The 27,570-nt window shown below is 37.4% G+C and overlaps 2 protein-coding genes across 6 annotated transcripts in view; both read right to left on the reverse strand.

Annotated features, from left to right (window-relative positions):
* Nucleotides 1–14,913, reverse strand: part of LOC117329519 (heterogeneous nuclear ribonucleoprotein F-like) — a 34,607-nt gene extending 19,694 nt beyond the window's left edge. For 2 of the 5 annotated variants that reach the window (XM_033887501.1, XM_033887498.1), the window contains exon 1: nucleotides 14,734–14,905. The gene's annotated coding sequence lies outside the window, so the exon portion shown is untranslated. Of the gene's footprint in view, nucleotides 1–161; nucleotides 343–14,733 lie in introns of those variants that run through there. The other 3 variants (XM_033887500.1, XM_033887502.1, XM_033887499.1) reach the window with 3 other exon arrangements.
* Nucleotides 14,914–18,774: 3,861 nt separating this feature from the next.
* LOC117329521 (protein dachsous-like) overlaps nucleotides 18,775–27,570 on the reverse strand; it is an 85,937-nt gene continuing 77,141 nt past the window's right edge. Inside the window, exons 14-20 of the mRNA XM_033887503.1 lie at nucleotides 27,211–27,422; nucleotides 26,449–26,734; nucleotides 25,931–26,121; nucleotides 25,583–25,678; nucleotides 25,136–25,277; nucleotides 24,501–24,672; nucleotides 18,775–24,221 (exon numbers count right to left, since the gene is read on the reverse strand). Of these exons, the coding sequence (XP_033743394.1) occupies nucleotides 21,563–24,221; nucleotides 24,501–24,672; nucleotides 25,136–25,277; nucleotides 25,583–25,678; nucleotides 25,931–26,121; nucleotides 26,449–26,734; nucleotides 27,211–27,422 (3,758 nt within the window). The 3' untranslated portion in view covers nucleotides 18,775–21,562. The remainder of the gene's footprint in view (nucleotides 24,222–24,500; nucleotides 24,673–25,135; nucleotides 25,278–25,582; nucleotides 25,679–25,930; nucleotides 26,122–26,448; nucleotides 26,735–27,210; nucleotides 27,423–27,570) is intronic.

The raw sequence follows: 27,570 nt of genomic DNA on the forward strand, positions 1-27,570 counted from the left end.
GTCCAGATTCAGGTCTTTAGGAGGACCCTGCATAAAAGTAATATTCAAGAAATCGTTATTTTTTAAGAGCGCAGCTCATCGCGCCCAAAATGGTGCGAGAGCGAATCTCTGTTATACAACACGTGTATAAGCCAGCCTATATTTCCAATCAATTTTTATACCCCTTCGACTTTGAAGTCTTGTCCCGCGGGAAATGTCTCGCGCCTCCGTTAGACATGCTTCAATTCTCGTTTCTTACACGACAAGATTTGAATGATATCTCTCTCGTCGAAACAAACAACTGAAAGTCAGTTCAAATAACTTATTCTTGAAATATCCACACAACCCAAGAGATCGGAAGCATATATGTAAGTCTCGCTAAATCTCGTATGCCCCTAGAGCGGAAGCTTTGTGTCGCGAGATTTGGCTGTGCGCGATCATAGTATTAGATCTGACAAGACTCGGATCGTCCGCTGACACAGGTCACAGGCCGTTTTGGCTGTCATAGTTAAAACATTTTCCGGACAGATAATATTTTTACTATGACAAAGTTTAGGTTTTTTAGTGTCTCTTATTATATCGTTATTTCTCTTATTAAATCGTTATGTACATACATTTACCGACCGTAGGATCTTTCTCCTAATATTTTTTTCTATGCATATTATTCCTGGTTTTGATTTTCCTGAACAGTTTGACATTTTATGTTCCTTATGATTACTTGATAAACGAACATATTAGATAAGTATGAAAATAGCATTTGATACCTCCTGAAATTGGCTACAGACAATTATACAATTATCTGATTATTAGGAACATGTGTGAATTTGCTTGTGTAGTCATAACCGTTTGTCAAAAATGTCACCCTATCACAGCTATGTAAGTTATGAATTTTATCATAGGTAATTAGTTGCAAGGTTCCTTTGAACTGCAGCCAGAGAACTTTTGATCTACACTAATTACAGTCTTACCTGTACTTGTATTGAACTGCCCTGCAGGTAGGGCGTAAGAATTGTACCTGCTGCCCCCATTGCATGATCTTAAGAGGCGACTAAACTTGGGATCTTATCTTTTCTCTTCTTCCCTAATATTTTTCTTCTTCCTAATGTCTCCCTCTACAATGCCTCACTTTTGGCCTTTAGTTGAGCGTTCGCCACTGTGAGGAAGGTTTTGGGTTCTTTCCCCTAGCAGGGACATACCAGAGTCTTTAAAAATGATAGTTGCTACTCCTGCTTAGCGTTCAGCATATATTTGGAGTGGGACGACTGGTTCGCCCGTTGTCAGTATAATGTGACCGGGTGGGGTGTGCTGCTGGGTGTCTTCGGCAGTACGCTTCAGTGAGATAGCACTTTAAATCGGTAAAAGTTCCGCACTCACCTCACGCATACATGTCGCACGCACGGGAGGCTGTCCTTACATGACCTTAGATGTTAATAGGACGTTAAACAAAATAAACCAAACCAAACTTGTATTGAAGATACGTAAGTGTAGATGTAGGTAAAACCGTCCATGGCAGGAGGGGGTGGGGGTAATATGGCGACATCTAGCCGAAGGTGCAGATCAAATGTAGTGACAAGAGAATGAGGGGATATATCTTACTCAGGATTCTATGGGTTTTTTTTTTTTTTTTTTTGGGGTGGGTGGGGGGGGGGGGGGGGGGGGGGGGGGGGGCAAAACAAATCATTAAGCAAGGGGTTTGGGTTTGGTTGGGGTCCCCATAAGCGCTATCCCAGAAATTATGCAATTCAGCATTCTGAGAAAGTGGTCCATGGTATATATTCAGTGTTGTTTTTTTTCTTTTCTTTTTTTTTTTTTAATCTGATTTTTTTAGGCACCGACCATTTAACTTCAAGGGGGTTATTTTTTCATATCCGTTATATTAAAGCTTGATAGCTCTTTAATATTTTCACTTCCATTTGAACTTTTCAAATTTTTTTTTAATTTCCCAATGGCATTGCTATCTATATCAATTTATAAAATTTGATCATTCATCCTGTACAGCAGTCCATCTTTTCATTGATAAGAAGGATACAGATCTAATGCATGTAAATATCAACAAAATATCTTGATTGCCCACATGGTAAAGGGAGATAATTAAGTGTTTTTGGTGTGATGAATAAGTTTAATAAAATAAAGCAATATTAGATCTTATGTATGCAGATTGAAACAAAACAACAATTTAATACATCACAATCACTTTTATTATGCTATTGTAAGAATGGATTTCACACAATAATTTTGAATATATAACTATAAAGAAATTCACAAATTACACATGAATTTTGGATTCTTTCAACAAATCAAACTGTTTGTAATCTTAAAGGATCCTGAACAAACCTTTTTATAGCTCCAATTTCTAAACGAACTTCTTTTTTTTCTCTCGTCAAAACTGCCCCCCCCCCCCCCCCTTAAAAGTTTAACAAAACTGCCCCCCCCCCCCCCCCCCTTAAAACATAAACAGTTGTACCTTATGATGTACATGTGTGCAGTCTCCATACTATTTATTAACAAGATACTAATACACTCTCTCCTCATCAAGTGTTTACCTGATCGCAAGTGTAGAGAGGGCTTATTTTTATGACGTTTACCAATATCCCAAAACTATTTCTTCTTTTTAATTATTCCATTCATATCCACTAGTCTGCTAGCCAAATTTTACCAATTTTTAGTTTATAATCACCTAGAAGGGTCATCCTGCTTTATGTAATATGAGTACATACTTTACCCATCACCCTTCTTCCATAGTGCTCACCACATTGCCATGGAGAGGTGCTTTTGTTCAAGGAGGAAAATTCAATAACAACAAGGCAGGGGTCTGGGAGATGCCCAGGTGCCCAGAATCGAAGCTCTCAACAAAGTGGTGTATTGTTATCATTGTGAGTTTCTTGACCATATATTACAAGTTTTTATTTTAGTTTTTTTGTTTTATCTTCAGGATATTATTTTCCATGATTCCATGTTCTAGGGGCAAGAAAATAAGGGAGGGGTCTGGGGTCCATGTTTATTTTTTTTCTTATTCATTTTTTTTCTGAATATGTTTGCAGCATTAACTATTTAATGTGTACTAAAAAGACAATGGGACAGGGATCTGGATAGTCCCAGAATTAAACTCTTGATAAAATGGTGTATTATCATATTGTGAAAGTTTCAGGATCACATTCTTAATGAAAAATTCAGGATTAACTGTTTATATTGCTTCTGCCATAGATATTCAAGAGGAATGTTGTATTGTTTTCTATGATCTATCTAAAGCTTTTGACAGGGTATGGCATAAAGGATTACTACATAAATTAGAAAAATATGGAATAACTGGAAATTTTTTATTATGGTTAAAAGATTATCTATCAAACCGAAAACAAAGAGTTATCTACAAGTCAAGTAACTCTAAATTATTAAATATATCAGCTGGGGTACGCCAGGGCTCAGTGCTGGGTCCTTTACTTTTTTAAATTCATGTTAACGATATTGCCGAAAATATGATAAGCATCAGTAGACTTTTCGCTGATGATACCTCACTGAGTAAGTCATCCCGATCTACTCAGGAGATTGAAGCCTTTATTAACCATGATATGCTAATATTAGAAAATTGGTCTAAAAAATGGTTGATGATATTTAATGCTGAAAAAACAAATGCTATCCTTTTCTCAAAAAGACGAAACTCACAAATGCCAGATATTGTTTTTCAAAATGTCAGCTTGTCATTTATACAACACCATAAACACCTAGGGCTCAATTTCTCAAGTGCTGGTAGTTGGTCTTACCACATCGATTGCATTGCCAAATCAGCTTATAAAAAATAATTTTACTAAAAAAACTTAAATACACAGTGTCCAGATTTTCATTATCAATACTCTATAAAACATATATCCGTCCTCTTTTAGAATACGCATCTGTAGTTTGGAATGGTTGCTCTCTTCAGGACTCGGAGAAACTTGAAAAAGTTCAATTATTGGCTGCTCGAATAGTCATGGGTACCTGTTTATGCATCAAGACAATCTTTATATTATGAAACAGGTTGGGAACTACTATCAGAACGTCTTAAACAATTAAAACTTTCAACTATATTTCGCATTCAAAACAATATGACACCAAATTATCTTTCAGATCTTTTACCAAACTTGCGCTCTGTAGCATCTGCATATTCCACTCGAAACTTAAACGACTTTACAATCCCAAGATGTAGGACCGAATTGTTTAGGAAATCATTTATACCCTCTTCTATATCCCAATGGAATTCCCTTGCCCCCACATTAAAATCCACTAACTCTCTTGTTGCCTTTAAAAATCAAATAAAACCTGATATAATCTCAACTCCAAAATTTCTCACTATGGGAGACAGGAAACTCACAATTTTACACACAAGACTTGGAAACAAATGCAGTATTCTCCAGGAGGATCTATTTAGGGCCAACTTAACTAACGATTCGTCGTGTTCATGCGGAGATACTGAAAACAATTTTCATTTCTTCTATTCTTGCCCATTATAAACACTACCTAGAAATCAATTACTAAACAATCTCAGAAGTTTAAATCTTCCAGACTTTTTGTTATATGATATAAATACCTTCATGTGGGGAAACCCAAATCTGTCTGAAGACCTGAATAATGAGATTTTTAACTACGTATGCAAATACATTAAAGATACAGACCGTTTTTAGCACCTTAACATCTTTCTTAAGAAATACAACTTTAAAATTTTAATCAATGCATGCGGCAACCAGGTAAAAAATGTTGAGCTAAAAATTGGGCATTGAAACAGCTGTCAACAACCAGTTTTTAACTATTTTCTTTCTTTTTTTTTCTTTTCTTTTTCTCCTTTGCTTATCCTTTCCAACAGTGCTATTTATCCAAATAATAAGTCGGACCTTGTACTTGAACAGGAAGAATCATCTGTTCGGAAATCATATAGCAACGTATAATCTTAAACAAGAGGCCCAGAGGGCCTGTATCGCTCACCTGGATTTCATGAGATATGAAACAAGAATGATGATTAAGTATATTTGTCACTGGTATTGCTATGTCAATATATCATAGGCATTTTATATGGGTATGTGAGCATTTTATGTCAAAAAATGCATTAATCCATGAAATAAAATTAACTTTTGGCACAACCCCATAGGGATGCTACCACACAAATGTGAGTGATATCCATTGCTTAGTTTCAGAAAAGAAGTTGTTTAAACCAATTGACCCCTTTTGACCCCGCCCTCTGCACCCCGGGGGGAGTGGGGGTCAGTTCCTTCCTTCATAAAATTTTGAATCCCTACCCAAAAGGATGCTACTAGGCAAATATGAGTGATATCCCTTGCTTAGTTTCAGAGAAGAAGTTGTTCATATCAATTCAGCCAAATTGACTTCTCTTGGCCCCGCCCCTCAGGCCCCCGGGGGGTCAGCCTCACCATTTGTACAATTTTGAATGCCCACCCAATAGTGATGCTACCAGGCAAATATGAGCAATATCCATTGCTTGGTTTCAGAGAAGAAGTTGCTAATATCAATATAGCCCAATTGACCACATTTGGCCCCGCCCCTCAGGCCCCTGGGGGGGTCAGCTCCATCATTTGTACAATTTTTAATCCCCACCCCATAATGATGCTACCAGGCAAATATGAGCGATATCCATCGCTTGGTTTCAGAGAAGAAGTCGTTTATATTAAGAGAGCCAAATTGACCCCTTTTGGCCCCGCCCCTCAGATCCCTGGGGGGTCAGCTCCATCATTTGTACAATTTTTAATCGCCACCCCATAGTGATGCTACAAGGCAAATATGAGCGATATCCATCGCTTGGTTTCAGAGAAGAAGTCGTTTATATTAAGAGAGCCAAATTGACCCCTTTTGGCCCCGCCCCTCAGACCCCTTGAGGGTCAGCCCCACCATTTGTACAATTTTGAATGCCCACCCCATAGGGATGCTACCAGGCAAATATGAGTGATATCCATTGCTTGGTTTCAGAGAAGAAGTTGCTAATATCAATATAGCCCAATTGACCACATTTGGCCCCGCCCCTCAGGCCCCTGGGGGGGTCAGCTCCATCATTTGTACAATTTTTAATCCCCACCCCATAATGATGCTACCAGGCAAATATGAGCGATATCCATCGCTTGGTTTCAGAGAAGAAGTCGTTTATATTAAGAGAGCCAAATTGACCCCTTTTGGCCCCGCCCCTCAGATCCCTGGGGGGTCAGGTCCATCATTTGTACAATTTTTAATCCCCACCCCATAGTGATGCTACAAGGCAAATATGAGCGATATCCATCGCTTGGTTTCAGAGAAGAAGTCGTTTATATTAAGAGAGCCAAATTGACCCCTTTTGGCCCCGCCCCTCAGACCCCTTGAGGGTCAGCCCCACCATTTGTACAATTTTGAATCCCCACCCCATAGGGATGCTACCAGGCAAATATGAGTGATATCCATTGCTTAGTTTCAGAGCAGAAGTCGTTTATATCAATTCTGTAAAAATGACCCCTTTTGGCCCCGCCCCTCAGACCCCAGGGGGTCAGCCCAGTCATTTGTACAATTTCAAATTCCTACCCCAAGGTGATGCTACCAGTAAAATATGAGAGATATCCATTGTTTGGTTCCAGAGAAGAAGTCAATTATATGAATATAGCCCGATTGACCACATTTGGCCCCGCCCCTCAGGCCCCTGGGGGGTCAGTCCCATCATTTGTACAATTTTGAATCCCAACCCCATAGTGATGCTACAAGGCAAATATGAGTGACAGGCATTGCTCGGTTTCAAAGAAGTTGTTCATATCAATTCAGCCAAATTGACTTCTCTTGGCCCCGCCCCTCAGGCCCCCGGGGGGTCAGCCTCACCATTTGTACAATTTTGAATGCCCACCCAATAGTGATGCTACCAGGCAAATATGAGCAATATCCATTGCTTGGTTTCAGAGAAGAAGTTGCTAATATCAATATAGCCCAATTGACCACATTTGGCCCCGCCCCTCAGGCCCCTGGGGGGGTCAGCTCCATCATTTGTACAATTTTTAATCCCCACCCCATAATGATGCTACCAGGCAAATATGAGCGATATCCATCGCTTGGTTTCAGAGAAGAAGTCGTTTATATTAAGAGAGCCAAATTGACCCCTTTTGGCCCCGCCCCTCAGATCCCTGGGGGGTCAGGTCCATCATTTGTACAATTTTTAATCCCCACCCCATAGTGATGCTACAAGGCAAATATGAGCGATATCCATCGCTTGGTTTCAGAGAAGAAGTCGTTTATATTAAGAGAGCCAAATTGACCCCTTTTGGCCCCGCCCCTCAGACCCCTTGAGGGTCAGCCCCACCATTTGTACAATTTTGAATGCCCACCCCATAGGGATGCTACCAGGCAAATATGAGTGATATCCATTGCTTGGTTTCAGAGAAGAAGTTGCTAATATCAATATAGCCCAATTGACCACATTTGGCCCCGCCCCTCAGGCCCCTGGGGGGGTCAGCTCCATCATTTGTACAATTTTTAATCCCCACCCCATAATGATGCTACCAGGCAAATATGAGCGATATCCATCGCTTGGTTTCAGAGAAGAAGTCGTTTATATTAAGAGAGCCAAATTGACCCCTTTTGGCCCCGCCCCTCAGATCCCTGGGGGGTCAGGTCCATCATTTGTACAATTTTTAATCCCCACCCCATAGTGATGCTACAAGGCAAATATGAGCGATATCCATCGCTTGGTTTCAGAGAAGAAGTCGTTTATATTAAGAGAGCCAAATTGACCCCTTTTGGCCCCGCCCCTCAGACCCCTTGAGGGTCAGCCCCACCATTTGTACAATTTTGAATCCCCACCCCATAGGGATGCTACCAGGCAAATATGAGTGATATCCATTGCTTAGTTTCAGAGCAGAAGTCGTTTATATCAATTCTGTAAAAATGACCCCTTTTGGCCCCGCCCCTCAGACCCCAGGGGGTCAGCCCAGTCATTTGTACAATTTCAAATTCCTACCCCAAGGTGATGCTACCAGTAAAATATGAGAGATATCCATTGTTTGGTTCCAGAGAAGAAGTCAATTATATGAATATAGCCCATTTGACCACATTTGGCCCCGCCCCTCAGGCCCCTGGGGGGTCAGTCCCATCATTTGTACAATTTTGAATCCCAACCCCATAGTGATGCTACAAGGCAAATATGAGTGACAGGCATTGCTCGGTTTCAGAGAAGTTGTTTATATCAATATAGCCAAATTGACCACATTCGGCCCCACCCCTCAGGCCCCTGGGGGGTCAGCCCCATCATTTGTACAATTTTGAATCCCCACCCCATAATGATGCTACCAGGCAAATATGAGCGATATCCATCGCTTGGTTTCAGAGAAGAAGTCGTTTATATTAAGAGAGCCAAATTGACCCCTTTTGGCCCCGCCCCTCAGACCCCTGGGGGGTCAGCTCCATCATTTGTACAATTTTTAATCGCCACCCCATAGTGATGCTACCAGGCAAATATGAGTGATATCCATCGCTTGGTTTCAGAGAAGAAGTCGTTTATATTAAGAGAGCCAAATTGACCCCTTTTGGCCCCGCCCCTCAGACCCCTTCAGGGTCAGCCCCACCATTTGTACAATTTTGAATCCCCATCCCATAGGGATGCTACAAGGCAAATATGAGTGACAGGCATTGATTGGTTTCAGAGAAGAAGTCGTTTATATCAATATAGCTAAATTCACCACATTTGGCCCCACCCCTCAGGCCCCTAGGGGGTCAGCCCCATCATTTGTACAATTTTGAATCCCCACCCCATAATGATGCTACAAGGCAAATATGAGCAATATCCATTGCTTGGTTTCAGAGAAGAAGTCGTTTATATCAACAGTGCAAAAATGACCCCTTTTGGCCCCGCCCCAGAGGCCCCCAGGGGGTCAGCCCCATCATTTGTATAATTTTGAGTCCCCTACCCGTAGGGATACTTCTGACCAAATTTGGTCAAATTCTGATGTGTGGTTATGAAGAAGAAGTCAATTGTTGACGGACGGACGGCGGATGACGGACGACAGAAGGACTGACGACGGACGCAACAGTATGGCATAAGCTCACCTTGGTCCTTCGGACCAGGTGAGCTAAAAATTGAATACATAACTTAAATATTATTGAGTCTAAATTATTAAAATAGATACAGTCCCATTTCTAGCAATCAGGAGAGCTCAAGATAACAAGATCAAATTGAAATTGAAATTGTAATTGTAATTCACTGTAAAGTATTAACAAATTTATTTATAGCTAATATGCAGCCATGATTCAATGTTAACGTTTGATGTATGTTCAGGAGAGGGCCTCGATAAGTTTTAGAACTTGTGCGCAAATCCTATTTGTCACTATAATTATGAACCAATCAAAGGCAAATAAATATGTTTAAACCAACTGTTTAGAGGGTGTGGGACATTAAAGAAAATAAAGCAGGGTTCTCTGAGCAGCTGAAGACCAAATAAAACGATATCTGTTGTGATTATCTTTAAAAGAGTTTATGTCCACACAAACTTCCAAAAATGCAGAGTTTTCGGATTACATAAATATAGAACACATAAGATTGGTTTCTCTCTCAATTTGTTGTCGTGCATTCTTCGTTTTAATTAGATTTGCAAATGCTAAAAGCATATGGTTTTAAATTTTATTATCATTAGAAAATAGCATTGTAAGCACAACTTTCCAGGGTAACAACCGAAAACCCTGAAATATTATTGAGTGGAACACCCCATTCAGAATGGTGCTGTATTGTTGTCAAGCGTGACGTCGTAACAGTTCAACGTCAAAAGATTATGCCACTCAATCCCAATTCTCAATCGCTTTTTAAGTGCATATACTTTTAAGAGTTTTTCATCGCACAAAATTAAATACTAGATGAAATTTATATGGATTACCAGGCACGTAGCCAGGGTACACCTGTACGCCTGGGCTTCCACATCATTTTGCAAAAAAAAAAAAAAAAAAAAAATTCAAGCATTTAATCTTTTACTAATATCACATGAAATTATTGATATTATTACTGTGAATGGTTTCCCTGTAAAACTGTACATTAGTTAACCCTTCAATGAAGAACGTCTAAGTAATAATAATTCCGGCCCAGGTTTGGTTCTGAAGAATATAGATATTTGTTGATTTCCATTTCACAAAGAAAGTTGTCAGCATGCCAAAATTCACCATGAGATTGTGAAAACAGCATTTGAAATGACAAAGAGTACAATGGATACTAATGGCCTGCCATCTTACCCTGACATATATGATATGAGGGAGGATGAACTGCGGTTAGACAGTCTCGTTTAGCCTAATTGTTAAATGGCACATGAGAGAATGCTCACAAGCTTGATTTCCTGATCCGGTAAAGATTAAAACAATTAATACAATGTATTTTTTTTTTTTATGTTTTTGCGTCCCTCAATTGAAGTGCGTTTTATCATTCTCAAAGTCCGTAAATGACCCTGGCCTGTGGAGACCATACTGTATTGTAAGCTTACCTTCCATTACATAATAGCTTTCCAAAATTTCGCGTTTTCGAACACAAACTTTGTTTATGAAATAGGGAAATGAGATATACATTTATACTTTACAGGGAAGTTTGTGGGAAGAAATGCAAGTTTTCCAGCAACTGGCTTGACAAATATTCATGGACGCCTTACTCATTATCTAGAGATGTTATTTTATGCGCTCATTGTTATCTATTCGGTAGTCAGCGGGATGACTCCAAGAATAAAACTTTTACTTAATACAGTCCTGTCTCAGATTGGTCGAATCTATCTAAGTATGTATTCCGTCATGAAGCCGACCATTCTGTTCATCATCGGAATGTTGATGCCGCAAGTGCATTTTTAAATACAAAGAAAAGGGTTCAAAAGATATCATGTGTCAACTTTCTTCACAACACCCAAAGATGTGATGAAAAATCAACATATTTTGAAAGAAATCATTCAGGTTGTATTGTTTTGCGGGAGACAAAATATCACCCTTAGAGGCCATATGGAGTACCATCTCCGAAATGCAAATAGGAGGGCTAAATATACCTCATCCCAAATTCAAAATGAATTGATAGAACTTTGTATTGACAAAATTTGAACTGTCATCGTAAATGCATGTAACAAAGCCGGCTCTTTTGGATTTTTTACGGATGAAGCGACAGACTATTCTACAAAGGAGCAAATTTCTCTGTGCCTCAGATATTTTTATTGGGAAAAGGGCGAACTTTGCGAGGATCTCCTGGGCTTCAAGGAGATTGATAGTACCACCAGGGAAGCTCTCGCAGAGACAATCCTCGTATCATTAGAATAGCTCGGTATTGACATTGACAAAATGCGTGGACAAGGATATGACGGTGTGGCTAACATGGCAGGGATTCATTGCAGGGTAGAGGCTCGAATTCGGGAAAGGGTGCCATTGGCCCTGTATACCCATTGTCGCGCCCACACTCTTAACCTCGCCATCGTCCATTCATGCAAGGAACCATCGATTAGAGATTTAATTAATACCGTCCAAACCATACTCTGTAGATTTAGACACAGTGGTGACAAATTTTGTTGAAGCAAAACGAAGACGATTGACATTTGTATCATAACAATTCAGGATTGTCCTGATAGTTATGGAAGATACTATTGATACATCGTCTGTTAAAAACATGTGCTTTAGTTTCATATACATATATATGACATTTGTATGATTTCTCACATTAATATGTACCATGTCTCTTTATTTTACACGATACATAATCATTACATGATTAACAACATAACACAGAACATTAGTCATGACTTTCGCAGTATGTTTTGTGAATACAAGTTTGTCTTTAAATTTCTCCTAAAATGTGTTATTAAATTTCTCAATATTTATATCCCTCGGAATTGCTCAAATGTCACCTGTATACACCTAGAAATTAGGAAAAACAGTTTGGTCCGTCCTGTAGGCTTTTTTCAAGCATATATTGTTGCACCTAGATTTCAAGCGCAAGTTGCATCAAAGAATGAGTGCTTTGGAAATAAGAAGTCACAGTTGGCAAAATCAAATCCGATAGAAAAAGGGCCAACCAGCAACAACTTATGTTATATTAAAAGTATCTAGCAAGGATACTATTCTGAAAATGGTATGCGTGACCATTATTTTCTGGATGAAGCTAAGATTTAAACAACAATGTTAGAGGATTTACATGGCGAGATACTTTTGACAGGCGCCGTGTAACAGTCGGCAAAATCATATCTGATAGAAAAAGAGCCGACCAGCGACCTCTTATTTTATAGGAGTATCTATCAGATATTTAACAAGTTTTTCGTAAGGGTTGTGAAGAAAGTGCATCTTACTTAGTGTAATTATTCAAGTTCAGAATGTTTGACCTTACTCATCGAGGAATATGTTTATCTGATGAAATCTTGCGGGAAATCCCATTAGCATCAATTTATTTTGATTCCTTTTAAGGAAATCTACCATTACTTTGGTATTAAAGATGGCGGTATGTTTAAATTTTTATCTCCAATTGTCTTGCTCGTTTAGGATTTTACCATTTATTGTCTAAGAAATGACTTTAAATATTGCGCAGGTTTGTGAATTGAATGTTGACAATAGATACCAGAATCACAAATTTACATGTGTTGTTTTCATTCAAGAAACCTATAACCAGAGCTACTGCCTGATGTGTTCACATATCGTAGCTTGCTACACTGTCGGCAATGGGAGGGACTTCATACCCTTCCAGAGAGCAGTGTAGGCAGGGTAATGAAAATTCGTTCTATAAGGTTTAATATATTAGTTGCGCTCTTCTAAGGCCTCTGCCTTCATTCATAAGAGCGCAGCTCATCGCGCCCAAAGGGCACGAGAGCAAAGCTCTCTTTAAGACAACACGTGTATAAGCTATATTTCCAATCAATTCTATACCCCTTCAACTTTGAAATCGTGTCCCGCGGGAAAAGTCTCGCACCTCCAGTAGAGGCAGCCATGTTTGAAATCTCGTTCCCTACACGATGAGATCTAAATGATTTCTTTCTCTCGTCGAAACAAACAACTGAAAGATAGTTCAAATCACTTAAACGTTACCATTTCTATTTTTCTTTTGTCTGACAAGGTATTTTGCGAATTTGATTGACTTGAGATCATGATTTCGTTGGTTACCTAAATCGGAACCTTCCCAGTTTCGGTGCCGATCAAATTGGATGCGAGAGTAGAATAAGAGGTTTTGCTGCATATGTGCATGATATAGAACAGTTTTTAATTGTATTATCATTGAATAACAGCATTATAAGCTCAACTTTCCAGATTACAACCGAAAAACCTGAAATATTACTGAGTTGAACACCCCATTCAGAATGGTGCTGTCGTTAAGCGTGACGTCATAAGAACTCTACGTCAAAGATTATGCCACGGATTCCCGCGCTTTCTCAGCGCTTAGATTTTAAGAGTTTTTCGTCTTCCAGATGTCTGAAATATGTGATATTTTACAGGAAACAATTCAATATCTTCTGTATTTTCTTAGTGGGTATAGACTGTATTAACTGCAGTAGTTGCTGCATTTTTTTTGTCATAAAATTTTATCAAAACTTGTATTTAATAATAAAATACAGTTCATAATCTAAAAAAATCTCACTGTGTCGATCTCTTTACACCTTGAACTTAAATTACTGGATATTATGATTAACAAGGCATCGTAAAAAAAGAAAGGATAAGTTATCAGTGTACAATGTACAGCGTGTATCAAAACATTTATGTGAATGAGGAGATTCCATTCTGTTTGTATTAGTCTAACTTTCCAAAATCTATGTGATGTTCAATTACAAACTTCCACATTATAGTTCTCATTGTATAAGTATACAGTGCACGTGAGGACGTTAAGTATACCAAACATTCACAGGAGAAGACAGACTTTGTAATTTGGTTCTTTATGTGGAAAATGAAGCCCCTTTTTCATAACTTATCCAATATACACTCATCTTCAGATTTAAATAAAAACATACATGTTAATAATATATCTCAAATAATAGTCTAAGCGAGTGATTTTGCTTCTTGTAACTTCATCCATTGACTTTGATATTATCAATGATAACCACTCCAAGTGCAAGCTATATGAAAATGAGAGGCTTCAATGGGGATAAAACGTGGGTTAATGTGTGTTCGGGATGAACACGTTTGAAAAGTGAGTAGTGAGGCAGGTTTTAATTGTAAATTGTGTACATAGCGATCTCTAGTGGGGGATTTCCCTTTAGCTCAGTCGGTAGAGCGTCGGACCAGTAAGCAGAGGGTCACAGGTTCGAACTCCTGTGGAGACAATATATTCGCTTTCCCGTTATATATGAAAATCTTGTTGTATCATCTGCCCTTTTACGTTGTTAGTAGCATATGAAATGTGGCAGTAGAATAATGATGTCATTATATGCAGTGCACATGTCATCACGGACGGGATGTAACATGTACGATCATCTGGAATCCGGCAAAGTAAAGACAATGACAGTCACATCGGGACAAACAATAAGAATTTCAGGTGGTATACGTATAGATGTAATACATTGTTAATTTTACAAAGTGTTTACATGTTGTTGTTTCTTTTCATGGGGGATGACTTAATATTTGCCTAGTTTGTAGCATATTTTGCAGACGCGTTGTGTCATTTTTTTTTTAAATTAACATCCCCCCCCCAATAAAAAAAAAATACATAAATGAATAAAATAAAATATGGTACATGTTCTTAGATTGTTATTCTCATGTCCCTGTGTTTCCTTCTTGATTAACGGTGAGTCAGGTGATTATAGCTGCGCTCTTCTAAGGCTTTGCCTTCATTCATATTAGTATTACCTTGCAATCTTAGTTACTTTCTCTGGATGTAATAGGAGTCTACAACGTGGCATGAAAACCGATAGACACCGGGTGATCCTGAACACACTCATGTTGTTTTTCACCAATTCTTCACTATGATATGACGGTGTCTCCACAAACGACGTAAACCACGTTTTAGCCTTGACCTTGATTCGCGTCAAAGTCGGAGAGAAGTTTGGATAAATAGGAACTACGCCTACCTAGAAAGATGAACGGAACTGAAGGGAGCCTCGTGGAATTATACATATTATAAAACTTAGTTGTTAAAAAATCGTTACATCAATTTCATCAATCAAAATATTAAAGCCGAGATATTCGAGATCACAATGGTCAGAAAATAATGAAAATTGCGGGTATGACTACCACCCAAACTTATGACCTGAACTGACAGGAACATATTTGTTTTACAATCAGATACCTAGATAGCCTAATAGATTGTGGTGTTTTTTCGTTAACCGCGGTCTAAGTGTATTACTGGCTGGAACAGTTATCTGTTTATGAAATAAAAGCAAATTAGGCCCCCTGACGCCCTCATCAACATAATAAATCTGTACCTGTTACATGTTTTGAGATAGATTTTTTCTACTTATTCCCGCTGTAAATGAACCAACCAGTTTGGTTTATTAGGAAGAGTTGGTAGGTCTTTGTGAATATAAGAGTGTACCATTTTCAAAAGGAACACAGGTAACACCATAGTTAATCTCGCAAACACCCTGGTGTAAATTTGTACATACTATTTCAGTAGCAAATAACAAAATAAAAAGAAGAGTGCCAACTCCTGAATCCAAGTATCTAAATGTTTTATTGAAAAGGAATGCTGGGCACAGCTTACATAGTACAGTGTTACATGATGTACAGGTAGTGGTAAGTGGAGACAATAGAGGTCATGTGATAATAACAAGACATTATGACGTCATCAATAATGATGCAAGCGATGAAACATTAAAGCATCTTTTTGAACTCTGCAGGACGTTGGTTCTTGGAGAATTTTCTCTTCTGATTTTATTTCAGTAGCAAGTAATATTTACTGGAAGTCTGGTCATGAACCTTTCATCAAGTGTAGACTTTCAATGTTGGTGCATGTGAATATATATAAATGTTTAATTATTGTATTTTTGCCAGTGAAATATATACATGTATAGCAATTTATCAAACTAATATAACTTATATTTTCACTGCAGCAATGAGCATTGAAAATATAAGATTTTGCAGTGAAAATATAATAAGAATTTGCAGTGAAAATATAAGATTATGCAGTGACAATACATTATTAATTGAATGGTTTCCCGTTAAATATAACATTTCACTCATATGACAGAATATTTCAATATTTTTCACTCATATGTTTTGCACTTGTGAAAATATCAATATTCTGTCATACTTGTGAAATATATGTTATATTTAACAGGAAACCATTCAATACCTAGCTTCTACATATTGAACTGTTCAGGGGTTTATATGAGACATTTGTACACACTGATGTCATGATCCTCCTTTACTAAGTGGTATAATAAGGTCTTATCATGCACCTAATATATTTCATTTTCTGATCAGCCTTATTTTCTTTGAAGAAGTTATTAAAATTAAATACCCTTGTTGACCCAGATGGATGTTTGTGAGGAGTCCATCTGTGGGAGGAAATCGAAGTACCAACGAAAACACACGGCCAAATGACTTTAGCTGCTTTGTAAAAATCAGAAGGATAAGACTACGTCCTTACATTAATTCAGGCATGTGGCAATTAAATACCTTCAGCGTAGGAGTGCCATACATACAAGCCTGCATTTTTTGCTAGTTTATATGGGCCCCATGTTGCCTTTTTTTGTTTCATTTCACAAAGATTTTATTTAATTAAATGGAAATTTGGCAACAGGCTAATGTTTATATCAGCCCTCTCACTGTTTTACTTTTTAATTCCCATTTAGTGGTATAACTAAGTGATACTTAATTAGTTGTTTAAGTAATATCTCTTAGAAATTTGAATAGGTGTTATCACTTGGACATTTAAGTGATAATTCTTGGTCGTTAAAATAGGTGTCACTCATTCAAAACTGTTAAAAGTGATATCACTTAGTAGTTTTAGTGATATTACTTCAGCAAAACTTTTAGGTGATATCACTTATGAATGTTTTCACACAACAGAAAACTGGTTTATCTCTCTTGCTTTTTCAAAGTGATCTCACTTAAAATTAAAAACAGTCTAAGTGATGTCTCTTGATGATTGATACCACTCAAAACCCGTTGAGCAATATATTCTAAAGCTACTATTTCCTCAGATTTAATTGGCCCTCAGGAAAAGGAGAGTTCGGCATAAGTTTTAACCATTGTTCACTTCGACTGTTACTTGTAAACCTGATCATGCTCAATTTATTACGAAGAAAGTTCGTCATTTGACAAGGTCATTTACTTCTGAAAATATTTTTTTTCCCAAAAATAAGACGGGAAGGCCCAAATGGTTTTCTGATTGGGTTATGATTGATAATATATGAATTAAATTAAGACCACTCTTTTTACAATTTTTTTTAGGATAAACAAGAATTGCTGCAGTCGACTTTAAATGTTAGTAATAAATAGAAAGTGCTAGTTTTGAAACAAATTCTTGGAAAATATAAAGATTGATCTTTTTCTGCCAGTGATTTTCAGTATTTATAATGAACGGCTCCACTAAGTTCAAGGCCCAGCTCGTGCAGTGTATTTTTCATAATACTTCTTATTACAATTCAGTCCTGTGACGCCTCCAAGTGTAAGCTGAATATGAGGCGAAGTGGAATTGTTGCTGTCTTTAGGAGTGCGACAGCTAGGTTCTAGTTCGAGGCAGGTTTACTGTCCTTGGTACAAAAATGTCTATACATGAAAACTAGGTACATGCAAGTTTTCTTGTCATGATATGAAGTTGTACTTTTCTGAATGTCTATTGGTTTGAGGATTTTTGAAAGAGTTATTGCCCTTTGTATATCTTTATGATTTAGCTTGTATGGGGATCTCATCTTTTTGCAACTCAATTATAGGATTTTAAACAAATCAAGAAGTGAGGTTGTACTTAATTTCTTTTGCACATTTTGATTTCACAATTCTTGTTACATTTTCGTAAATTAGTTGTATTTTGTCACGAAACTAAAAAAGATGTCGCTTCATGTACGTGAGAGGCACCATATATTGCTGCGGACTGTATGGTAATATGGTTGTGTTGCTCAAGGGAATTAATGAAATCAGATGACCAGCTGCTATGAAAATATACTATTCACATTTTGTTGAAAAAATCCAAGAAATATATACATTGTATAAATATGCATGTACCCTCAAATTAAGTTAATATATCTTCACAGATAGAGTAGCCTCTGGATTTGAATGGTATTGAATCAGAGGGCAGCATATAATATAGTCTTGTCTGATCTTTTATAGTCAATTACAGGCCAATCACAACATGATATTTCTGGAGATTTATTGTTTAACAGAAGTAAAATATAGCACAGGCGCTTGCTTCTGGTTACTGTGAATAGAAAAAGAACATATTATCCCCTACTCAGGTGTTACAGTTGAAAAGTCAGAAGGGGGGATAAGCTTCAAACTGAATTGAAGCTCAATCTGACTAAAATATGAAATGCACACAAACTTCAGTAACGTACCTCGGTTAAGAATCGATACAGTAAGAGTATGGGCTATTTTTTTCTATAAATACTGACCAGATGCAGATGCCTGTGAATATTGTTGAAGTTGCTATTTTAGAAGAATTATATTGTGCCATGCTTTTTTTTTTTTGAAAGAATGACATCACAGGAAATAGATATGGTACTTGAAAACCAAATGAACAGAGAATTTAGGTCAATTTTATAATTTCTTGGAAAAATATATTATTTTTGTGACAAATGTAAGGTATAATTGAAACTTTGAACCATCAAAGAAACACCTTTTACATGAACAGATCACTGTTGATTCACTAAACCTTAGGAAATGTCACATACTTATAATCCTTTTCTTATGAAATTAATTGATACAAATAAAAATGACACAAAGAAAATATAACTTTAAATTTTTTGTTTTATTACAAATATATTTCACATTCTCCTTTCTCAGCAGAGTATCATTGCAAGGAAATATTAATTTAATAAATTTTGTTCATGAAGACATAGAAGAATGATCATGAAATGAACTTTTTCAAAGTTCTACATCACTGACAAGTACTAATAAGTGAGACATTTTGACACAGTTATAAAATATTTGACACGTACAAAAACACTTATTTTAACATGAGTCAACATATCTTTACAAGTACATGAATACACTATTACTGAAGCTCCATTCTCTTACCATGAGGGATGAATTGAAATATAAACATTTGAGTCCAGAATTAGATGAAAATATTCCGTTTTCTTCTTAAAACTTGCACATTATTTTTTCATGGAAGCCTTTTGCAGAATTTATATATAGCACTACAATATCCTAATACAGAAAGTTGTATTTTGAAGTTTTAACGAAAATTCTTTTTAATTGAAATTAGAACTATGAAGTTACATGTAACATCATGATCATTAAGATATTGATAAACCAAAATGTTTAATTAGTTTGCTTCAGTGTTTAATTAGTTTGCTTCTGAACATGATTTGAAAATATAAAAACAACTAAAAAAACAAAAAAAATCTATTCTTAATATTAATTTTCAAACTTGTTATAAAACCTGAAAGATAGTTTGTCTGTTGTATTTTTTCAAAAAGAATCATTAATTTGTGTAATGGGGCAGTAGTATAAAAACATTGCTATTTCTGTAATGATAGTTAAAGGTTAAATCCAAGAAAATCATATGATGAGTATAAATTTTAAATGAGGATCTTAGATTAAACCATTGCTGAGAACAAATTATCGATGTAATATCAACATAATATCACAAACAAGTTTAACATAGTAACAATACAGCTTTAAATTTTGGTGAATATTGAATACTTTTCGAGATTCAATGAATGTAATTAAAACTCAACTTTCATTAGTGAATTCAAATAATTACAAGGATTATATGAATTAACAAGTCATAAATTTGTTCTGATGTCAATTTCAAAAGAATGTTTGAAAGTTTAATGTTAAAGCTACCATATAAATGAATATTTGTGTCTTAAGATAATATCCACGGATTTCCATGTAAAACAATTTCTTTCATACAAACATTCTTATCAAATGTAAAATACATCCATCTTCCCTTAAAATATACACAAATATCACACCATGCATCATCTCAACACTCTGCAATCCATTTCTCACTCACTCAATGGATAAATGTACTTTTAAAATATTATTTATGAAATGACTTACTCTAAACGATCAATAGATTCTGTTATTCTAGTTCAGTTAGAAGTCTCATACACATATTTGAGAATGAATTATCCCTTATGAAATGCAAATCATACATTATTGCGTTTTAAACATTCACAATGATATCAAATTCACAAAGATAGTAAAAAAAGGTCGTAAAAAAAGGAAATTGGTATACCATACCTAGAAAATTATTTGGAAGATATCTTTGAATTATATAAATGGACACAATCTAGTAAAGTATGAATAAAATCTATGGTTAATTTTAAATACACAGTACCAAAAACACAGGGGCATGATATGTCAAATTATTTTAAAATAATGCATTCATGAATAAAAATCCCTGTGACAGTATAAATACACTGTACTAGTGATATTCATGATGAATAATTTTGGTAATTTGTTTTTCTTTGATTTTAAAAGGAATTCAGTTGAATAAAAACATATTGCTCCCTTTAAATATTAACAGTTAATAACTGCTAGACAACTAATATATAACTAATGACACTAGGTGAGATGGCACTACATGTTGGAATGACATTTACAAATGATATTTTAATATTACGTAATGACCTCGACCAGTGACCTTGACCAGTCTGGCTATAATGGAACACCTTTGTGTATGTTGACTGGAAAGAGCTTGCTTAGAAAGCACTTCAAAGAGTGTCAAAGTTTTTGAAAATGAGAAAATTTACTGTTTTATTGGTCAAACCTGAATATTGCGCCTTTAAATCACAATAAAGCTGAATTGACTGTTTCCACTTAATATGCTAACAGAACACATAACCTAGCGGTAAACCAGTATCTTACAAAAATGTCCACTTATTGTCAAATTGCTTAATATCACTTTTTATATATTAATGTAATTTGGTTTGTTTTATATCGTATGCAGTATAATCAGCTGCAACAATGAGTACAGACTCGGAAAGTAATGAGGACTTGGTGAGTTTTAATGATTCAGGAATTTTATTTGTAGGCCCAAAAATTTAAAGTGATTGGGGACAGTAAAAAGAGAACTAACATCTATAATGCTAGGTTATACAGTATGTATTCAGTTTTTTTTTTAATACAAATCTGTTACAGAAGATTGAAAAACTGGGAGGTCATCGACATAAACACTAACATTCAATTTCTGCGTCACTTTTGATAAAAATTGATTGACATTTGGGTTTATTCATATTTGTGGATGATCCACAAAATTTGAATATGTCCAAATGCACACATTACAAGTAAAAAATTCATTGAATATTTAAGAATGCATTAAAATCATATCACAGCTATACTTGTTGCTAATGCATTTTTGAATTACAAAATTGGAGATATTTCATAACTCCATAAAAATATCCCTGAATTAATATATTGTCAATTATTCAGGGTTCTATCTGACCGATTCTTATGGAAGACGACACCTCATGTTTCATCATGTTTCATCAGTGTCACAGGACATAACATTTTGAGGTACAACAGTGTTAAGAAATATTTTGAAGGCCCAAACCTGGCCAGTTCACTAGATCTGTAGCTCCTCTTCACACTCGTGGGGAGGGGAGATAACTAACTGATGCCCTGAAGGGGCCCCCATTTGCTGTCTGCTTGGCATGTTATGTCCATTGTGATTGTGTGTGCCTGCAACTGGTGCTCCTGTTGCCAACGGTAACAATGATGGTGTGAATGACGGCGTGAGAGGAGTGTTGAAACCCCCCTCGTGTGTGATGGGTGAACGTGCATTGCTAGGTAGCGAGACATTGTTTTTGATATTGTTGCTGTTGGCTATAGTACGAGGAGGTTTGGTATTGTTGCTGTTGGCTATAGTACGAGGAGGTTTGTACGAGCTGCTTCCTCCACTACTCTGACTAGACCTCCTATTGGCAGGCTGTGCCTGAGGGGGAGCTCCGGTAATCATGGGAGGGGGGATCATTTTCACCTGAGGTTTTATCGACATGTTAACACTGTTTGTCTGTGGCACAGTCTGTATAGGCCGTTTCTTTGGCTGAATTGTGTCGTCCTTCAGTCGAGCAATCTCAGAGAACACATGAGCGAGGGGCTGGTATTGCGGGCCCCAGTCCAGTAAATAGTCCCAGTTGTAGGACCCACTGTATTCCTCCTCACTATTTATCACACTCGACATAGAGCCTGGCTGCGCGTAGTGTTCAGGCTCGTGGAAGCCGAGATCGCGCGGTTGAGTGTGATGAGAACCACTTATTATACTGATAACAGGCACACTGTCATTGTCCACAGGCCCCAGTCTATTATAGTCTATGTCTAGTGGATCATCCACTGAGTCGAGCACACCACCTTCCTCCGAAAATGGTGGCAAAGACTCTTCCGAAAAGGAGGTATTTTTATTTTTCGTTGGTATTTGTGAAGAGTCTATGCCAAGTCTGGCTAAATAGTCTTTAGAATTTTGAACTGATGGTTCTGAAGTATTGTCATCATCCTGTATACCTGAATCCGGCATGTTTTTACTCCTGAATCCACTAGACTGATTAAGGTCCGATTGTAGAGCGTTGATCATACAAATCTCCTCGTCATCTTCAGCATCCACTGACCCACGTCCACTGGACACGGAATGGTGGGAATGTTCCGACACCTCCGAGGTAACATTATTAGAATTAGACCGATTATAGGCTGGTGCTTCGTTGTATGTAATTCCTTGTTGATTAGAATCTGGTGCGAAATCAAATGCAGTGAAATCGGCAGCATCATACACTTGTGCAACTGGCTTTTTGCTTCTCTGCTTGTACCGGACAAATATAAACACAATTACAACTATGAGAATGACCAGTATGACAACAAACACTATCACTATGATCATGGTCGTCCCGCCAAATCCTGCCGATTCTACAACAGCTTCTGGTATAATCTTACATCCCGGACACGTCTCATCCACCTCTATAGTTACAACAATACTTTTTGAGCGTGCATCTGCTACAGCTGATTTTACTTCAATGATGAGTGTTTTATCGGCATCTGTTAAGGATCTTTTGTGACGCGAGTGGTCTGAATCTCGGCGACGGCGACTTCCAGGATTGGAGTTAAATCCCAATTTAACATAAATCATGCCAGTGGTAATATTCACATCAAAATAATCATTGTGACGGTTCAAAAAATAAAAGAGGATGCCAGCTGTGCCCTTATCCTCATCACTGGTTATAACTTGTCCAACTTCAGTTCCAACCTCGGCATTTCCGTTCACAGAAAAATCGTATTCGGGTTTGGAAAACTTAGGTGGGTATTCGTCAATATCGCCAATGACAACCCTTGCCCCAATAGAAGCATTTCTACCATCGCTGACCGTAACAATGAAAGAAAAACTACCTGGAATATCATTTACAGTAGAAGGCAGATTTTCTACATCGAATACAATTTTCGGGTAAACCCATCCAGTAACAGGGTCAATCCTGAAGAATCTGTCGTCACTGATGAAGTAGGAAAGATTACCATATACACCAGAGTCTCCATCGTACGCGACAGCTTGAAAGACTGGAGTCTTCACCGACTGCTCCTCATTAAACACGGTGTAGTAAAATGGAACCGGGAACTCTGGAAGGTGGTCATTTACATCCGTCACACCAACAACCACCACTGCCATTCCAGACAATCTAGGAACTTCTAGAGGGCAGTCCAAGCAGTCTGTTGCCTGAACAACCAGTCGGTGACTCGTGTGAAGTTCATAATCCAAACTCTTAGACGCAGCGATTTTTAAATCTCCAGTTGAGCCGTTTATTTCAAATATATCAGCTTCATTTCCAGAAATGATGTTGTAGCGTAAACGAGCATGGTTGCCAAGGTCACTGTCACTAGCCAGCATCTTAAGGAAACTGTTTCCTGGTGGATAGGTTTCAAGCAATGGAGGTACAGTGTAATTTGACTGTCCAAATTGTGGCTCCATGTCATTTACATCCTCTATCGTGACATGCAGCATGATTGATCCTCTCAAGATCGGAGTCACATTGTCCTCTGCCACAATGTCAAGGTCATAAATTGCTTTTTCCTCTCTGTCAAGCTTTCCATTAACAAAGATTTCACCAGATAAATGGCTGATGTAAAATGCGTTGTTGTCATTGCCAGAGCGTATCGAGTAGTAAATTGTCTGGTAGGTGTCAGCATCTGTGGCAACAAGTTGAGCGACCGACGAGCCAATCTGGGTATTCTCTGTCACACTGATACTGAAACAAATGAATGAATATTTAAAACTCAGAAACAAGAAAAAACAAGAACAAGCAAGAAAAAGCAAGAAAAAGCAAAAAAAAGCAAAGCCTTTTCTTCCAATTCTGTATTCTGATCATCAACAAGTTAAAAAAAAATTGAGTCTAGTAGCTTAATGTAGAAACATGAATTCAAGAACCTATGTGATAGTGCCAATACAAACTTTCTACAAAGGGGAGATAAGTCTGATTACCAAACACAGGTATAGTAGAATGACTATTGGCTATATCTGTACTTACGTGCTACTAGAAGAAGAGAATCGAGGAGCATTACTGTTGACTGGCTCTATAAGCAGGTGGACGAAAGTGGCAGTTGACCGAGCTGGTTGACCTTTGTCTTTTGCTGTCACAGTGAGCTGCACCGTCTGATGGTCAGGGTCAAACTGGACTTCCCTGGTGGTCTTTATGGCACCTGTCAAAGAAGGCAAAGAATGAAGGCAACTGACAGATAGACTTGGGAATTTCTCGTCATCATACCTGTGTATGCACAGTATTTTTTTTTTATCTTAACAGCACACAGTAATAAAAAACAATTTATAACTGAAGATATAAGAAAGAAGGTGATCTTAATTATTGCTTGCATGACTATGGTGAGATCTATATATTTTATTTCTGAAAGTATCATTTAAGCTGTCATGTTTTTTCCCATAATTTTAAACTTTTCTTTTTTCTTTTTTGAAAAGAAATAATTATATTGCATACCTGCTTATAAGGTATTGTATTTTTGAGATGAGAATCCTGAGACTTTTTTGCACTTGACCTTCACCTAAAGTTTACATTACCACTACCAGCGGGATGTCAGTTATCTCCGCCCTGTGTTCTACAGCCTCATGAAATGGGAGACAACTCTCATGTGAAACCATTTGTTTACGTACCAGTAGATGGGTTTATTGTGAAGCCATTGTCCACATCTGTCTCAATACTGTAGATAATCTCGCCATTCAGACCACCGTCTCTGTCAGAGGCCGTAACATCAAGCACCAGAGTGTTTGCCTTGGTCCTTTCCTTCACAGATTCCTGAAAAAGCAGAGGAAATATTGAACTGAGGTGTCAGGAATATATACCCTTGCACAAATCAACTACTACATATATATACATATATTTATTTTTTTTGAAGTCTTTCCTTCCCCATGACCGGAAGCTTAAATCACATGCTGAAATGTTATTCACATCAGAATACGCCTGAATATGTTGCCTATATACACAGGTGTGGAGACTGGAATAATAACAAAACAGCCCCCTAATACGAAACCATGACCTTTGATTCCATGAGAAATACATATAGATTCTGTTTCAATTATTTTCATAGAAACAAACATTACCTGGTAACTCGACTGAACAAACACAGGTGAATTGTCATTGACATCCATGATGTACAGGTCTCGAACAGTTGTAGCAGTTCTGTTTCCATCAGTAACCTGTAGATAGAATATAATCAAATCTTGACATAGCTGTAGAGACCTGATGAAGTATATTTTGTTTTCTAATTATCTTGAAGATTTATTCAAATTAAATAAATAATACTTATATTACTCCATTGCCAAAACTAGTATTAAATTTTTTTCCTCACAAAGAGACAGTAACAGTACACCTGGTGTTACTTTAGTTACTAAAGAATGAAAAATGTTTTCAAAAACTTTTCACCACAGGTAACTAGGAACAGGACCTACCTTCAAAGCTACTCTGTAATGATTTGTTTCCTCATGGTCCACAGGTTTGGCCAGGACAATATCTCCAGTGAACTTGTTTATAGCAAAGCGGCCGTCCTGGTTACCGTTGTTGTCAAAGTCGTAGAGGAGTGGAGGGAAAGTATCACGATCGTTAGCCGTCACCTTCATGATCTGAGACCCAACAGGAGTAGCTGAAGAAAAAATATCACTGTTTTTACTTCTGAAATATCATTCAAATTGGAATATGCAAACAACTTATGTCGTTCATAAATGTATTTTGTGAGCATAGTAACAGTGACCTTGACCAAAAAGACATGAAACTTGAAATTGTCCGAGATAGTGTGGTCCTTTATCATTGTTTGAGGTTTAATCAAATCACTCAGGGAATGAAGCTGTTGACAAACTTTGGGGTTAAATACATACTTTGGTACCCCCAGTTAAACCACTAGGGAACTAAAAAAAATGTCTGATATCAATCCATTTAGACTAGAACATGCCAGAACCCCTTTAGATCTTACTTTCTGTGATGTTTTCCTCGCGTGGAGGTGGGAACTTGGGGTACTGGTCATTAACATCAACCACATTTATTGTCACAATACAGGTTCCCGTCTTCGTGGACGACACACTCCTGTCGACGGCCTCAATTTCCAGGCGATACTGTTGGACGATCTCAAAGTCCAGTGGGAGGTGGGTGGTGATGTGTCCACTGTCATCGATGACAAACACAATGTCCTGGTCGTTTGTCTGTAGGATACTGTACGATATCATTCCGTTCACTGAGCTGTCTATATCTGTAGCTATAACCTATACAAAGAAACATTGTAATGTAAGTTTCTGGTAAAGTATTCCAGTGAAATACTTATATCAGCATATGGAGATATTTATAAGTAATACAGGATACTTATTCTGAAATACTGCATTAATCAAGGGGAGGCAACATGCCATAAGTACCCGAGATGTAACGGTCATTAAAGGGAGGTAACTTGATGTTAGTACCCTAGACACTATGGTCAGAGATACTGTGGTTATCAAGGGAAGGTAACTCAGTGTCAAACCCTTCAACACTGTAATCGATCAGGGGAGATAACTTAATGTTAGTACCTTAGACACTGTAGTCATTAAGGGGAGGTAACTAGTGTCAGTACCAGAAATACTGTGGTTATTAAGGAAATGTAATTTAATGTCAGCAACTCAGACACTGTAGTAATTAAGGGGAGGTAACTTAATGTCAGTACCTCAGACACTGTAGTAATTAAGGGGAGGTAACTTAATGTCAGTACCTGAGATACTGTGGTTCCAATCAGAACATCCTCTCTGATGAAAGTGTAGTAAGGGTCCTGTGCAAACTGGGGAGCATTGTCGTTGACGTCCAGGATACTAATCTCCACCAAGGTGTATCCCGAGAGGTCGCCATTGCTAGCCGAAACCAGCAGCTGGATTTTGTAATATGTTTCGTAGTCCAGTTTCTCATTGTTACTGACAGTGATTTCACCTGTTCAACAAACACTTAACTGGTTAATCTTACCCAACTACAAATTGTCCTCTACTGGAAGGAAAGCTGTATAAAATGTACAGCATTATAAATCTGATATATCAAACACAATTAATATTAATCAGTGTATACTCAAGCTGTCTTAACT

The sequence above is a fragment of the Pecten maximus genome, chromosome 6 (genome assembly GCF_902652985.1).
Source record: "Pecten maximus chromosome 6, xPecMax1.1, whole genome shotgun sequence".
In the NCBI taxonomy this organism is placed as follows: Eukaryota; Metazoa; Mollusca; class Bivalvia; order Pectinida; family Pectinidae; genus Pecten; species Pecten maximus.